General features: G+C 39.1%; 1 protein-coding gene across 1 annotated transcript; it reads left to right on the top strand.

Moving 5' to 3' along the window:
* Nucleotides 1-506: 506 nt before the first annotated feature.
* On the top strand, nucleotides 507-16,150 carry UGCG (UDP-glucose ceramide glucosyltransferase). Its single transcript, XM_004677953.2, has 9 exons — nucleotides 507-678; nucleotides 7,631-7,779; nucleotides 8,698-8,800; nucleotides 9,380-9,481; nucleotides 10,984-11,096; nucleotides 13,245-13,423; nucleotides 14,371-14,457; nucleotides 15,270-15,459; nucleotides 15,903-16,150. The coding sequence occupies exons 1-9, from the start codon at nucleotides 507-509 to the stop codon at nucleotides 16,071-16,073; spliced, it is 1,266 nt and encodes a 421-aa protein (XP_004678010.1). The 3' UTR covers nucleotides 16,074-16,150.
* Nucleotides 16,151-16,366: the final 216 nt, after the last annotated feature.

The following is a 16,366-nucleotide window of genomic DNA, read 5'->3' as shown; positions in this document are numbered from 1 at the left end:
TTATCCTGAATCCATCTCATAATTTATAGCTTCTTAGCTTTCAAAGTCCAGCAGTGAGCCACTCACACCGTCATGTGGATTAAATCTACTACCCATTCATGCACTCGGATCTCAGCTCAGGCTACAGTGGTGTCTGGCGGGACTTTGTTCCCACATTATCCAGTCCTGGCACGACTTCTCTTAAACTGCACCATTCTGCCTCATTTTGGGTCAGATTACTTTCACTCCTACCTTTCTGTTTTGCAACCAGGGCAGGTAGGTTCATCGTTGGTTCATGCAGCTTAAAAGAGAATCTTGGAGCCCTGGGCATCAACCCCAAAGGTGAGGGGAAACCAGCCAGCAGGGAGGCAGCAGCTCAGGCCCTTCTGTGAATCTCCACCTCCTGTTTCCTCTTGAAGTCTCTCCGATGCTCTGCACCACACTGTCCTCTGTGACGCTGTCTTTATATAGGCTGTCTCTCGGCTCAGGTGTGCCCATTCATGTATATCCTCGCCATACTCCAGGTGATGGCGAGTTCCATCCCCATCCAGGGAATCCAGGTGTCTACCATCAGGCATGCGCACCTCAAACCCACGCTCCTGAGCACCTCCTGCATTAGTACTGTCAAGACCACAGGTGATAGCCAGAGTCCAGTGCTGCAAAAGCCGGAGCGTGCTTCCTATACCCTCCACTCACACTGTAGGTTCTGTTAGGCCATTAATTCTCTTTAATTTTCTCTCTTTACCCTCTGACTCTTTCCTGTGGCCATGCATGTGCAAGTAAGTTTCAAAAATTAAAGCGAAAAACCTTTTTCTGGTCACTCTTTGGCCCTTCCACTGTCCGACTGTGGGAGAAACTAGTGTTTTTCACTGTTGTAACATTCCTTTACTTCCTAACCTCTTTTTATCTCTCTACCTCTGAGGTCCAAAGTATGTGCACATTCTCGTGGTGTTGCAGCTCTTGTTTTGCCATCTCAGCAGCATTCAGTGCTGTTCTTCTTGAATCTTTCGAAGGGGAAATAGCCTTGCCCAAGAAACTTATGTGATTATTTTCTGCCTGGCTGTCTTCCTGCCTCGCGGGTCACATGTTACTGGTTCTGTGGTGTTATTTGTATTCTTTCAGGCCACCTGCTACTGGCATGTTTTTTATTTAGGAGCGTTTTTATGTGTTCCTAAACTCGAGATGAAACCTGTATTTTGATCTCTGGCTCAGCCTTATCTTCTGAACTCACTCTATCTTTGTGTATTTGCATTTTAGCTTTTTTAAAAATTGAGAGTGTTCATTATTGTTTTGCTGGACCCTGGAGAATTTTAGTCTAATGTTGTGTCTCCAGGTATCATTCAGTGTTATCCTCCATGAGAATAATTCAGGATTTTTTAAAAGATTGATTTATTTATGCATATAAAAGCTGGGGTATAGGCCAGAGGTCAGAGGATGAGAGGATTCACCAGAGACAGAATGGAGAACAGAACAGGCAGATTGGCTGAAATAGATTGCTGAAGGGAGCAGTGGGCAGCACAGAAGAGGTCTGCTGTGCCATGTGGGTCAGCCGCTTGGCTGGGGATTGCACTTGTGCTGCAGTGGCTTCGGATAGCTCTATAGTGCTGGGTCTTAACCTCTGTACCACCAGGGAGACCCCAGAATAGCTCAGGATTCTTATAAAAGCGCTGATTCCTAGGATCTCTGTAACTAATCCATTGTGTTGTGATCTGTACCAATGGGCATTTATTATTAAATGTTGAAAATACTCATCTTTGGGGTAAGAGATATGGATACTTGATGTGTTAAGTATAGCTGTAAAGGTAATGTATGTGCTCCAAATATTACTTACTGCTGTTGGCTATCTCTTGGTTGTGCCCAGATTTTGTGTGTGGCTCCTACACCCGAGTCCTGGAGTCAGTAACTTTCACTCATTCTTTCATTACCTACTTTACGCTGTCATTGTCAACTGGCCAAACATTGTGTTTCTGAACTCTTTTTCTACTTTTCGTTTCATTCACTTTCATCTACTACTGCTTTTAATTGTTCTCCAACCCTTTCCTTTTGAACAGCTATACTCTTTCACTTTCCTTTCATATTCCCAACATCGCCTTTATTCTCTTCTGTAAACACAAATGATCTCATTGCTTCCTTCAAGCCTCTTGTGGCTTATTTTTTATTTATTTATTTTTTTTAACCAAAGGATACACCAGAGGCCTTTGTGTAGTCAGTGAAGTCAGAGAAGAGTTCATAGTGGAGATGAGTCTTAAAACAGTGCTCCTCAAGCTTGCATGTGCCTATGAATCATCTGGAGAGTTTGTTAAAGTGCAGATTCCATTTCAGTAGTTTTGGGGGTTGGGGTTTGAGATTCTGAATTGCTAGCAAAATCCCTAGTGATGCCAACACTGCTGGTCCATGGACCACACTTGGACCATAAATCATCTCTTAGGAAAAGTTAAATGATTCCTTTTCTCCAGTATTAAAAACTGTCAAAATATGCCCTTGATATGGTTAGTTTCACACGGCATTTACAGAGGCTTGTACAGAGTTGTTCTATCCTGAAGGGGTGCACCTGTGAGAACCATTTCCCCTAGTCTAACTCAACAAGGAAATGCTGTAAAGATTCTTCACACAGAAAGCCTCAAACTAAGAAAGGATCATCTCTAGGTTCCAGAAATGAAGAGGGGATGCAAAGCAGTGATTTAGGCTTGTCTGCTGATTTTTAATCCCATGACAGGTCTCTTGACTAATTAATGATTCTTCACAGCTGTATTTAAAGAGCCAAGGGGGCTCTTTGTGTGGCTGGTAATTTTTATATTATATGCTAGACATTTTGAGTTTTGCTTTGTTGAGTGCTGGGTATTTTTATGTTTCTGGACTCAATTCAGGAAAGTCTACTGAATCTCCACCCAGGCACCCCTTTTTTGTTCCATGGCCTGAAAATTGTCTCAAATCAGTGAGCAGGTGGGGTAGTTGGAGGATGAGCCTTATTTATTTTCCACATCTCTGGACACTGCCTTTACCTGGCCCCTGGTATCTTTTAAAAAGACTTTGCTTCCTGTGTTTTATTTTTTAATTGCTTGATGAAAGAGTAGATATAATAACTCTTTCTTCATCTTGTCCAAAAGTTGAAATCTAAGGAGGCTGGAAAGGAGATGCCAGGGTTTTTGATAACATGAAGGACAGAGACAATGCTGCCGGCTATTGTAATAGCCCGAAACTGGAAACAACCCAAATATCCATCAACTGAAAGCAAACAAATAAAATGTAGTGTAGTAATACAAGGGATACTATGCTGTTATAAGAATCAATGAACTGTCATTTAATGTAATAGCAAGGATGAATTTTATAACCATGTGAAGTAAAAGAAGCCAGACAAAAAAAGAGTATCCTGCGGGATTCCATTTAGATGATAGTTTTTAATTGGCAAGATTAGTCTGTGATGTTAGAAGGCAGGACAATGGTTACCCTGGTGGGGATAACAGTAGTAGAAGGGACAGGCAAGAACTTAGTGGCTTCTGATCACAATACCATTTCATGATTTGGGTACTGATTACATGAGTTTTTACTTTGAGAAAATATATTGAGCTGCTGTACACTTACGTGACTATCAGGTGTATGTTCTGTATCAGTAAGAAATATCTCACCCATTACCCTGCCCCCGCTGCCCACAAAAGTCAAGGCTGCAGACCAGATGTATATGGAGGGTAAACTGGATGCACAGTATAGACTGAGAAGTGAGGTTCTGAGGTTCACAGAGGAAAGTGTGGTTACCCTCTGACACCCTGTGTCTTTTGGGTGTAGTGGGCTCAGGCTTGGTTTCTCTGTAATCGGCTGTCATCACACGTGCTTGTTTTGTTACAATTTAATAATGCTTAATGACCATATTGATACCAGCTCTGGATTTTAGGCCTCCTTATTCTGTCCTCCGTGTCTCACACTTATAATCTCCATGTCTTTGCCTCTTCCCTCTCTCTGCTGCCTTCTGGGTAATTTCTTCAAATCTAGATTCCAGTTTCACCATTCAGTTTTGTTTTTTTTTTAAGTCTTGTTTATTTATGCATACAGAACTGGGGTACAGGCCAGAGGTGCAGGGACGGTGAGTGGGGAACAGTACAGGTAGATTGACGAAGTACACTGCTGAAGGGAGCAGCAGGTGGGTCCGAAGGGGTCTGCTGCACCATGTGGGTCACCTCCAGGGCCACGGATCCAACGCACACCAAAGCAGCTGTGACTCACTTGCAGTGCTATGCTTCAACCCACTGTGCCACCAGGGAGGGCCCTCACCATTCAGTTTTAAACTGTGTGCACAATCTTTGGTGTCCAAATCACCCATCAAAATTTTCATCTCTTGTCATTTTATGGTTCTTTGCACATCGTCCTGGTCATGTGATGGTCTCTCATTCTCTCTCTCGGGCTTTAAGGTCAAGCAGCACAGGTAGCTTGTGGTTAGGTTTTCCCTTTTATTTCACTGACCCAGGACTGAATTCAAGTAGATAGCTTTCCCAATATTTTCTGGTTTTTGCCCCAGATTATTTGACTTTGCCTTCAGGGAACCCAGATGTTCCATGAGTCTCATTCCAGGCTAATTACCATCTGTAGGTCACCAGGAACCAACAGATGGCCCCAGGGTGACGTGAGCTCAGTCCTCACTCACACTTCTCATTTCGCTTTTAGTACACTTGTACTAAAAGGGAAGAGAGGAAATGATGTTATATAAAAATTTATATTTCTGTATGTGTATACCTGCCGTAAATTTTAGCTTGTAAATGCATTTAAAAATCCATTGAGGGATAGCAACAACAAATGTTGGCGAGGATGTGGAGAAAAAGGAATTCTCCTACACTGCTGGTGGGACTGCAAGCTGATAAAACTATATATATATAAAAGAAAATAATATATATATACTATATATATATAATAAAAAGAAAATGCTTTTAAAAATCCATTGAGGGGTAAGCAAGAAATGAATGATTCTTGGGGACTGGTGATAGGAACAAGGCAGATGGCATGCAGGAATGACAGGGAGACTGTGTGAACCTCTTACTATTTTTAGAGAGTTAAACTTTGTAGTCATATTACCAATTCAACCAACTAAATATGAAGTATCCCCCACTCCCCAGCAGTTTAGATATTCTGTACTGGGTGGGTCTAAACTGGCAAAGGATCAGTTCTTTAAAGCCTCCCCGTCTGTCATGGACTGATAGTTTGGTGAACGACAATAAAAATAGATTACTGATCACATGCTTGGATAGCATGGCACTGTCAGATTGCTTTAAACATTTCTTTCTAACTGCTTTTCTCTCAACTTCTGTTAATCACAGACAAGTGCAAAGAAAGCAAACTTGTGGCTAAGACTAGCACTGCTTCTAGGTGCTTCATCATTTCTGGTATTTGATGCTATGGGTCAAAAATTGATACCACACTATTCTTCAATTTTCTTGTTAAGTTACAACTTTTTTCTGTCATCTCTAACCTGTTTCTTTCTCAGAAGCTGCTCATACAACCTTATCCTGCAACATTAGATGTTTGCAGCAGTTAGGGGAGGGCGCCTTTAACAGTGTATTTCATCAAACCTAATAGGCATTGGCGCTGGTGTCTTCTGATCTTCCAGAGGGTCTCACTGGTTCATCTTCACGCTTCTACATCAGGCTGGCTGGCACCTGGCTGCCGGCAATTATAAAATGCCATTGATTTCAGACATCTTAAAAGTGTCCCAGCAGCTCTTAGAGATGGCCCCCCCGATTGATCTAGCCTCGGATTCCTGTTGAGTGCTTAGAGATTTTCTTTTGAGGGGAGAGGAGGCCTGTGGTGACTTCCTTTGGAAAATTCACCATTCTGCTGAGTAGCATCTCTCTTTTTTTTTTTAATATTTATTCATACAGAACTGGGGTACAGGCCAGGGATGCGGAGGGTGAGAAGGTTCATCAGGGACAGTATGGGGAGCAGAACAGGCAGATCTACGAAGTACACTGCTGAGGGGAGTAGTGGGCGGGTCAGGAGAGGTCTGCCACGCCATGTGGATCTCCTCCAGGCAGGCGGGGATCAAACTCATGCGGAAGTGGCTTAAGCTTCTTAGTACTGTGCTTTAACCCGCTGCGCCACCAGGGAGGGCCTTCTTTTCTTTTTTAAAGATTTATTTATTTATGCATACAGAACCTGGGTACAGGCCAGAGATGCAGGGGTGGTGAGAGGATTCACCAGAGACAGAGTGGGGAAGCAGAACAGGTAGATTGACTGAAATACACTGCTGAAGGGAGCAGTGGGTGGGTAAGGAGAGGTCTGCCGCGTCATGTGGGTCACCTCCGGGTCCAGGGATTGAACTTGTACTGCAGTGGCTGAGGTAGCTTTCATAGTGCTGTGCATTAGCCCATTGCGCCAACAGGGAAGGCCTGGTATCTCTTGTCTTGGCCCAGATGGACTCATACAGGGTCACCCTCTTTCCTCATTGCTGTGACTTCCCTCACCAAGAGCTCTGAGCTGCAGCACTATGCAGATGGTCCCTGCTGAGAACCTTAGCCAGATGAACTGTGGGGTGGTTGACTGGGCTGTGTGTGTCATTAACTGACACTTGTTGTCACTGAGTTTTCTTTTTATTTATTTACTTATTTTTTACTCTCGACTTCCTTCCATTCCACCTCTGTGTGCAACTGTTGGAGTAACAGTGGTCACCGTTCTGCTTGCTGTTGTCACACAGGCTGCTTATATTTCTTTCAATCATGTGTTATTGGGGCAGTTTGTGACAGAAATTTCTCCTGGTTTTCTGGATACGCTTCTATATTGTTCTGGTGCAGCTAGAATTATTTCCTCCACTAGTTAGGTCATATTGAAGATGGATTGGGAGGAAGGACAGTTATGTGTGGCTCCTCTGCCCTTCTTTTTTTCACCTTGTATTCATTTGAACATCTGGCAGTGGGAATACAGCATTAAACAACAGTCTTTAATTCTGGCCGCCACTGGAACATTCCTTAGCTTAGTTCTGGTTTTCCTAAATCAGAGGCCGACCTGTTTATACTTTCTTTCATTTTCACATACCCCTTTGAAAGATGTCAACTTTTTTTTTTTTGGTTGCCTCTTTTTTTTATTACAAAAGTTTATTTTTACATCATTTTGCACATTTTTTTTCCATCTCAATTGTAATCCCCGCTGGTTTCCCATCACCAAATCACCTGTGTGCCACCACCATAGTCCCATGCACTTCCCTCCCTTCCCCCCCCCCCCGTTTTTGATACCATTCCCCACTCCACCCCCACAAAATGTCTCTGGTATATGGTTGTTCATTATTTTTGTTGTTTTCTCGCCTGGTCTATTATACTCCTGCTATGAGTGAAACCATCCGGTATTTTTCTTTCTCTTTCTGGCTTATGTCACTAAGCATGATCTTTTCCAGCGCCATCCAAGTTGCTGCAAAAGACATGTGTTTCTCTTTTTTGGTTGCTGAGTAATATTCCATTGTATATATGTACCACATCTTTTTTATCCAGTCATCTACTTTTGGGCATTTGGGCTGCTTCCATGTTTTTCCAATTGTAAATAAAGCAGCAATAAAAAAGATATCAACTTTTTAAAGAATGTGTGTGTTACAGTTCAACAATGTATGGATAGCTTGGTATATTCTTTATATAGATTTAGCACTTGTACGCACGCCAGAAGTAACATGTGGATATTTTGCTTCTTAGCCGATTACACCTCAATAAGAAGGCAACAGACAAACAGCCATACAGCAAGCTCCCAGGGGTGTCTCTTCTGAAACCACTGAAAGGAGTAGATCCGAATCTCATCAACAACTTGGAAACATTCTTTGAACTGGATTATCCCAAAGTAAGTACAGTGGTTTACTCATTGGAAATGGGCTAGGTCTGATATCCCCAACCCTGCCTTTGTCTTCATGACACATATAAATCGTGATATATATATCCAGTGAAGGCATTACATGTTGGTGGTGATGTCAGCCTCATAAAATTGTGCTACAATGGTACTAGTCCCAGGCAGAAGTGACCTTGAAAAGAGAGGGGTCAGTTCCTTTTTTGTATGCCTATCAGAACTGACATCCTTGTGTAAACTCCCTGGCATTAGGCATGGATAGGGGGCTGGCAGTTTGACTGTAGAAATCTTGGACCCTGAGAATCCTGTGTGGAGAACAGGTAGAAGGGACAATGCCCAGCAGTCGGCAGTGGCTACTGGGCAGCTCTGTGACAAGGTGAGTCCCCTGGGGAGCTGACTTTGGAGCCAAATTGTCATTAGTTGGTTCTTTTCCTGTGAAGAACTTAGGAAGGCCCTTTAAACTTATCATAATGGAACTTGATATGTAATTTGTAGAACTTAGATTGAGTTCTAAGTAATATTGAGTTTCGAGACAAAACCTGGTTTTTCTATATTACTGTTACCATGCTAGGGACCCGGTAAGCATTGAGCAAAACTTCGGTGATGAAAGCCATAGAAAAACTTGAGATCCTGGTACATATCTAGGTCATGTATGTCTCAGTAGAAGAGTGGGCTCTGTCAGTCTCTTCATTATGCCTCCAGACAGGCCCCTGTTCTGGAGAAGCAGCTCTCAGTTCAAGCACTTGCAATCTTAAGTGTCTCCATCCATTATGGGTCCATTATCCTCTTAACTTTTAAACTTTGTATGTATAATTGCTTGTTTTTCTTAAAGCTTTTTGATCTATCAATAAATGCTAATGAGTGATAATTTTTTTTTAAAGAGGTTAATTTACCTAAAATGTTTTCTCTGGCTAGTATGAAGTTCTCCTTTGTGTACAAGATCATGATGATCCAGCCATTGATGTATGCAAGAAGCTTCTTGGAAAATATCCAAATGTTGATGCTAGATTATTTATAGGTAAGTAACAAATAAATTCTACAGTAATAACCATTTTGTGTGAGAATTAGTAAGTATCAGTAATCTTCTTTGCATTACTCTCTATGTTATAGTATTAACCATCTGCTGAAGTTACTCGCATATCTGCTTTGCGCATATTTATTGGAGTGATGGAAGGTGTTTATAGTTTATTTTTATTATTTTTTTAACTTAAGTTATAGAAACAAAGGATTTTTTTTCAAATTTAGGGTAAACATGGTAACAACAATTTACCCAATTAGTAGTCAGACATGAGAGTCCATTATTCTTGGTTTGTTAATATTTTTAGTGAGTGGCCTTTTCTTCATTTCATCCACAATAAAAGAATGAGCAATAGTATCACTTTTATAAATTTCCAATGTGATTGTAGTTGCTTTTTGGAGATGAACTTTTTTTCTGAATATATCATTATAACTAATAAAAAATATAAAAAGTAATATTAAAGTATGTTCATTTATTGTACCTATGCAAATACTTTTTATTTCTTTCTCATGTATCTTTTATAGAAAATATTTTTAATATTACAATGAATTTTTCATTGCTCTTCTTTTAAATTTTTAGGTGGCAAAAAGGTTGGCATTAATCCCAAAATTAATAATTTAATGCCAGGATATGAAGTTGCAAAGTATGATCTTATATGGATTTGTGATAGTGGAATAAGAGGTGAGGTTTTTCTTAAATATTTTATGTTTAAAATATGTTTATGTTGTATGTATAAAATGTTTTCATTCTGAAAATTTCAACTGTTAAAAATAGTTATTATCCATCATATAGTCTCTGCGCTTTATCATATGTGCAATTTTTCCCTTGTTTATATGATACTTGTGCACGCATAAGCCACTGTCTCACACAAAGGGACAGAGATGAATAGGTACATATTTTACTAGACTACATGCATTTATTGGAATACATGTGACTTTTAAGAGGATTTTAACAGGAAGACTTTTATATACTTAAATTATAATTTGCATATTTAAACATTTCCATGTTCTATAATAATTCTGCTATTTGGATTACCTCAACTTTCTGAACCACACACTTTGAGATCTGGGGCTGGATAATTCTTCCTGTGGAGGCTAACCAATTGTGCTAACCCACAGATGTCTCCACACATTACCAAAGGTAACATGCAGCATTATTGCCCCAGGATATAAATTTTTATGGCCCAAACACACTTTTAGGCAGTAGATTTAGTTCTTAGAGACTTGGAAGAAATAAAAATGAAGTAATGTAAAATGATATAAAATGTTTCCTATTTAAAAGTGGAAAATGATTTAATTAGTTTTAAATGTACACTTAATTAGCAAAGTGTGGCTCACATAATTCATTGAGATCCTTTTAGCTCTATCACCTGATGATCAAAAATTATGTTCATTCTTAAATTGTTTACTGTCCATTGGCTAAGCTTTCAATACCCAAATCTCTGTCAGGTGTCATCTCACTTGACTTCCCCTAGCAGTTCTCTGATACAGAATATATCATAACCTCTGAGAAAATAGAGGCCCATTTCTGTGATTGGAGAACTGAGGCCTCCTGACTTCTGTTTCTGTGACTTTTACCTTTTCCACGAGCATGCATTGTCTATTACTCTAGAAAGTTTAGAGGATCAGATATGGAGTAACATTTTCAAACTATATCCTCTGGCACATATTATTTAAATACCAGCCTAAAAATGTAGAGTATACTAACTCATTATAAATTGTGCCTTGAGATTCATGTTATTAGTTCCAAATGTAACTTTTTTTTAACATTTTTTTTTTTAATGTATACAAGAACTGGGGTATAAGCCAGAGCAGCGAGGGGTGAGAGGATTCACCAGAGACAGAGTGAGGAGCAGAACAGGCAGATCTATTGAAATACACTGCTGAGGGGAGCAGCGGGTGGGTCAGGAGAGGTCTGCCGGGCCATGTGAGCTCCTGACCAAGGATCAGACTTATGCTCGAGAACAAACTCTTGCTGTAGTGGCTGGTGATGGCTTGGTAGTGCTGTGCCTTTAACCGGGAAGGCCCTCAAGTGTAAATTTTTTTTTAAATTATTCCTAGTTAAAAAAAATATTCCTAGTAAGAATTTAATACCAACCCAATCTATTTTATATTGGTGAACATTACACCAAAAATGCTGTTTTCTTACTAGCTTTTAACCTATATTTTTCTGTTTTATTACAGTAATTCCAGATACACTCACCGACATGGTTAACCAAATGACAGAGAAAGTAGGCTTAGTTCATGGACTGCCATATGTAGCAGACAGACAGGGCTTTGCAGCCACATTAGAGCAGGTAAGTCTGGTGGTCATACATAATCTTGTTTTCAGAGCCCTAACCTCCCAGAAGCTTGAGACTGTTCTAAGCCTAAGGTTTGAGGCGAGCACTCTGAAATTCACGTATATGTCCATTTTAACTTTCTGAGTACTGCAGTCAGCAAGTTGAGAGTCATTGTTTTCATTTGTGAGAGAATTCTGCAGCCCTAGAATCACTCCCAGCCATGCTTGCTGCAATGATCCACAGCATGAAAATAGTCTCATTACCTGTGGAACATACTGTTAGGTTTGTTTTTCTCTGGCCCTTGCCTTCATTTCCAGAGCTCAACTTTTAACTGTTGACTTTAGTAAAAGTTCATGTGTAGTGGTATCAAAAATCCATTCGGAAAAGAACTCTTAAAATATTGTGGAGTTTTTCAAATACACAAAAAAGAAAAATGTACATTCAAGTCACTAGATAATCCATTTGATTTTCTTGTAAAACAGATCTCTAGTAACCCTCAGAAACTTACATTTTCCATCTTTTCTTCAACTTACACCTGAACTATAAACTACGTGTGGAAAATTGTAAGTTATCAGAAAATATAAGATAAAAAACACCCATAATCCCACGAACAAGAGGAATTCTGTTTTTATGTGGAGGTATGAAGGTGTACTCCCAAAATTATATACTTAACCAACTGACAAATAATTTTTAAAAATTTAAGTATTTTGGTTTTTATATTTAGTGTTTTTATACTTTTGGATACTTTTTTTGAGGTAATATTCTAAAACAGTGTGAATCTCACTTTGATCACTTTATAAACTTTTTCTCACATCATTAATAATTTTTTTTAAGATTTATTTATTTATGCACACAGAACTGGGGTAAAGTATACTGGGGTATTGTGTGTGTGTGTGTGTGTGTGTGTGTGTGTGTGTGTAGTGTATTGTATTGTATATTTAGGCTGAAAACTTGTCTTAAAGCTGTAAGGGAAGGTTGTATGATTTCAGACCTAATACATTAATTTGCTTCTAGCATATCTGCACTTATATTCTTTTGAACTGCAATCTTATGGCCGACAGTTTTTTATTTCAGTTAAAAGCTGAAGGGGGTAAAGGTACATTGTTGAAACTTGCTTTTTTGCCCATGGATCTAGTCATCTCAGATACCAGAGTTTTTGCTTAGTAAAAGAAACAGGGTATTTATTTTAAAATAAAATACTTCCTAGTTTATATGCCACATTGTGTTTTTGTCTTAGGGAGATCCAAGTTTATCAGTCAATGATAAACATCTCCCAGATGTTCAGATTTAATTTCTAGAGGTCACTCTGGCATACTTATGAATAAATGGAAATAGGCCAAAGCAATTATTTCAGTCTGCAAAGAAATTCCAGAGTCCTTCCATTGAGTCTTGAGACCCACCTTATTCTCAGTTCTCACTTCATAATTGCTTAAGGAATTAGGATGTATGCTTCTGATGTTATTAGAAGTTTGGTACATTTGAGCCCCACAAACACAGGGCTTCCTCGGAGTTCCACAGTGTATCTGTATAGCTCCTGCCATTGAGAACAATCACTGCTCACTATTTCAGTTGGAAATGCAGCATTTCTAGGACTTAAATAATGAATAGGGTGTGACTAGTAAGTTGGGTAATGACTATCTTTTTCTACCACTAATATTGCAACTCATATCTCCTGACTTCAAAGCATATCTAGAAAATATCAGTAAACTGGGAGGCCAAAGTTTAGTATCTGCTCTATTTATGAAAAATACTCTGAAAAATGAAATGGAGAAATTGTGATGATCAGCAGCTGAGGGACAGAAAGATGCTAGCTGGGAAGGGACAGAAGGGTTGTCTTGTAGGTTGAAACACCTATAGATAGTGTGTGTGTGTGTGTGTGTGTGTGGTGTGTGGTGTGTGGTGTGTGTGATATTTGAGAATAGAATCTGCTTTTCCCTCCTAGAAGTAAATGTTTTTTGTAATGGTGATAATAATAAGAGGGGCCAGTCGGATAAATTATGGACCATCCACTATACATCAACACAATTATGCACTGCTTTTCATTCAGGTAGTTTATGTGAGAACAGTAGCATATTCACTCAATCATACTTCAGGGAAATTCACTAGGAAAAAGAGTCACATTTAGCATAAAGTTCTAATTGTACATTTTTTTTATTTGGGCAGGTGTATTTTGGAACTTCCCATCCAAGATCCTATATCTCTGCCAATGTGACTGGTTTCAAGTGTGTGACAGGAATGTCTTGTTTAATGAGAAAGGATGTGTTAGATCAAGCGGGAGGGCTTATTGCCTTTGCTCAGTACATTGCTGAAGATTACTTTATGGCCAAAGCAATAGCTGACCGGTAAGTAAATAAAATTGCATTATTATGTTTTTAAGATGTAGCTGCTGTTGGTTTATTCTGTTTGCTGAGTGCATGGTTAAGGACTGTTTTATTTCTGGCTAATTAGTACAGAATAAGTTAATATTTTTAGAAAGGTGATTCTTGTTACTCAGATTGGTACTAATAAAGCAAATAAATGTTCTGATTTTTCTACATTATTCAAATTAATGTACTTTGGACTGACTAAAAGGAAACTTCTCTGTGAGTGTAAAATTTCATTATGAATATAAATTTCTGTATATGTCACAAGATTTTAAAATATCAGTACAGTCATAAGCCAGAAAGTAAAAATCTAGAGTATGCTTCCAAATTTTGGAATCTCTCAGATATTTTTGGTGCTCTTTTGGGAAACCACTCAGTGATTCATATGGTTGTCTTAACATCTCTCTATCCCAAAATGATACTTGTTTACTTTGTAAAGGGAAATGTTGCCTTGTATGGTAATAAACTAAAGATGCGATTTTAAAAATTAAAGTGGGTTTTCCAAATTCACTCATGATGGCATTCCTGTGGTTCATGGTTTCATACTGTCTCCCATAAGCCAGATCCATAATGCCTCTTTGTGTTTGTGCTTCTTGTATGTGGACATATTTCTGTCTGCTCACAGAGGTGAATAGTAACAAAGATTAAACTATTAAATATAGAACCCTGTCTGCTTCGTACTCCCAGCATGCCTGTGTTTTGTTAACTTTGAGCTCGGGGCTTGTAGTTCCGCTAGCTCGAGTCTGGGCTGCTGGGATAGCTAACACATCTGGAAAGGATAGGAAACTGTAAGGAGGGTGCCAACCTGCAGACTCGACTTGCCCTGAACCACAGGCGATGGCTTGATCTTCACAGTGATGAGTAAATACATAACCAGTCAGACTTGCGTGTGTTACAGCTCATTTTATAATTGTCTTAATTCTCAGAGGCTGGAGGTTTGCGATGTCTACTCAAGTTGCAATGCAAAACTCTGGCTCATACTCAATTTCTCAGTTTCAGTCCAGAATGATCAGGTAAGTCAACTGACATTCTTCTTTTGATTCTGTGTTAAAAGGTTGAGGGGGAGGGATAGGAATGTTTACGTGGTCTTGCTTGGTTAAAGAAAAATCTAAAGGTCAGTTTTTGTTTAGTTACAGAAAAGAGTTTAGCTACTGTATTAAAATTAACTTATAAATATGTTTTCTTTGGCATGTAACATTAAGAAAACAAAGGGTCAGCCAAAACTAAACTAAATCATAGACCTTTGAAATCTGACTACAGAATTGAGGCTACTGGAGGGGGCAATGGAGAGTAGATGCCAAGGGGCCCGCTGGACCAAGGTGGACAACGAAGGGTACCTTGGTACCTTGGTGTGGTGGGTGTGGTGCGGCATCATACACCTGAAGAGGGGTGATCCTGTACCTCTGAATCATGTACATTGTTGTGAACCAGTGTTCCTGCCCCCATAAAAGGTCATTAAAAATTTAAATATGTGGGAACTTTGAATTTTTTGTATACCAGACTATTTTTTAATTATTTTGAGGTGACATTGGTTCACGTCACTATCTATGATTCAGAGAAGTAGGTTCTCAACTCCTCAGATGTTATATGCCAGTCTTCATTTTCTGTCCTTCTAAACTTTGGATTTTAAAATCTTTATTCCTCAAGGTATATTCCCTATAAATGAATTTATAGAGTTTCCTTTGATAGGCTAAATAAAAATTTTTAAAAGGTTTCATTAAATATTCCTTAAAGAGCAGAGCTTTTAACAGCCAAATGCCGATAATTTGGGGGGGGGGAATTAACTAGACTTGACCAAGCTCTTATTGAAAACTTTTTTTTTTAGATGGACCAAATTGCGAATCAATATGCTTCCTGCTACAATAATTTGTGAGCCAATTTCAGAATGCTTTGTCGCCAGTTTAATTATCGGATGGGCAGCGCACCATGTATTCAGATGGGATATTATGGTATTTTTCATGTGTCATTGCCTGGCATGGTTTATCTTTGACTACATTCAACTCAGGGGTGTCCAGGTATGTGAATAAAGGTTGAAAGTCACTTGGTAGAACTGAAACATATTTTAACTGAGGAAAGTTAGAAGAAAATCTGTCTGAGCCATTTTCAGCTTTCCACGGAAGGTTACCATGAGGTGCAAACATTAATTTCCTAGCAGAATGTCGATCCAAAACTCAACCTGATTTTCAACTTTAAGTTGGTGATGCAGTCACTTTTATCAAGGCTCAGAAAAAAAATGTTCTCAAGCAAACCTAGTATCCAAACTTGTGATAGGATAGCAGTCATTTTAATGCTGCTTCTACTCATAACTAACATTTTCTTAACCAGTGTGGCCAGGCAGTTTAGTTTACTAAAGAAACAGGTTTGATTTTATAGGGTATATTAAAGAAGAGTGAAGTTGGAGAATTTTTAACTTGTCCCCTTGTCTGGCAGTCAAATCTTCTTTGTTTTTAATTCCTAGGGTGGCACACTGTGTTTTTCAAAACTTGACTATGCCGTAGCGTGGTTCATCCGTGAGTCCATGACAATATACATTTTTTTGTCGGCACTATGGGACCCTACGATAAGCTGGAGAACTGGTCGCTACAGATTACGCTGTGGAGGTACAGCAGAGGAAATCCTAGACGTCTAACTACAGCTTTGTGACTGTCCATAAAGAAAAAAAAAAGTATTATAAATTATGTTTATATAAATGCTTTTAAAGATCTACCTTCAGTAGTTTTATCACATGTATGTTTTGGTATCTGTTCTTTAATTTATTTTGCACGGCACTTGCATCTGTGAAAAAAAAAAAAAAACACACATCTGTAGTCTTGGCCAAATAGTACACTTTATTTTGTGGAAGTAGAGAAACAAGAGACTCGGTTCTACGAACCTGGGTTTGTTTTTTGTTGTTGTTTATTTTTTAGAAAATAAATAGAGAGA

Source organism: Condylura cristata, unplaced genomic scaffold, assembly GCF_000260355.1.
Source record: "Condylura cristata isolate star-nosed mole 26May11 unplaced genomic scaffold, ConCri1.0 scaffold00006, whole genome shotgun sequence".
In the NCBI taxonomy this organism is placed as follows: Eukaryota; Metazoa; Chordata; class Mammalia; order Eulipotyphla; family Talpidae; genus Condylura; species Condylura cristata.
This window is presented reverse-complemented; position numbering and strand designations above follow the sequence as displayed.

Excerpts from the sequence above, each read along its gene's own strand:
- UGCG (XM_004677953.2), top strand. The coding sequence starts at position 507 with ATGGCGAGTTCCATCCCCATCCAGGGAATCCAGGTGTCTACCATCAGG. Across the intron at positions 8,801-9,379 it reads TGATGCTAGATTATTTATAG|GTGGCAAAAAGGTTGGCATT; the intron begins GTAAGTAACAAA and ends TTAAATTTTTAG. Across the intron at positions 9,482-10,983 it reads TTGTGATAGTGGAATAAGAG|TAATTCCAGATACACTCACC; the intron begins GTGAGGTTTTTC and ends GTTTTATTACAG.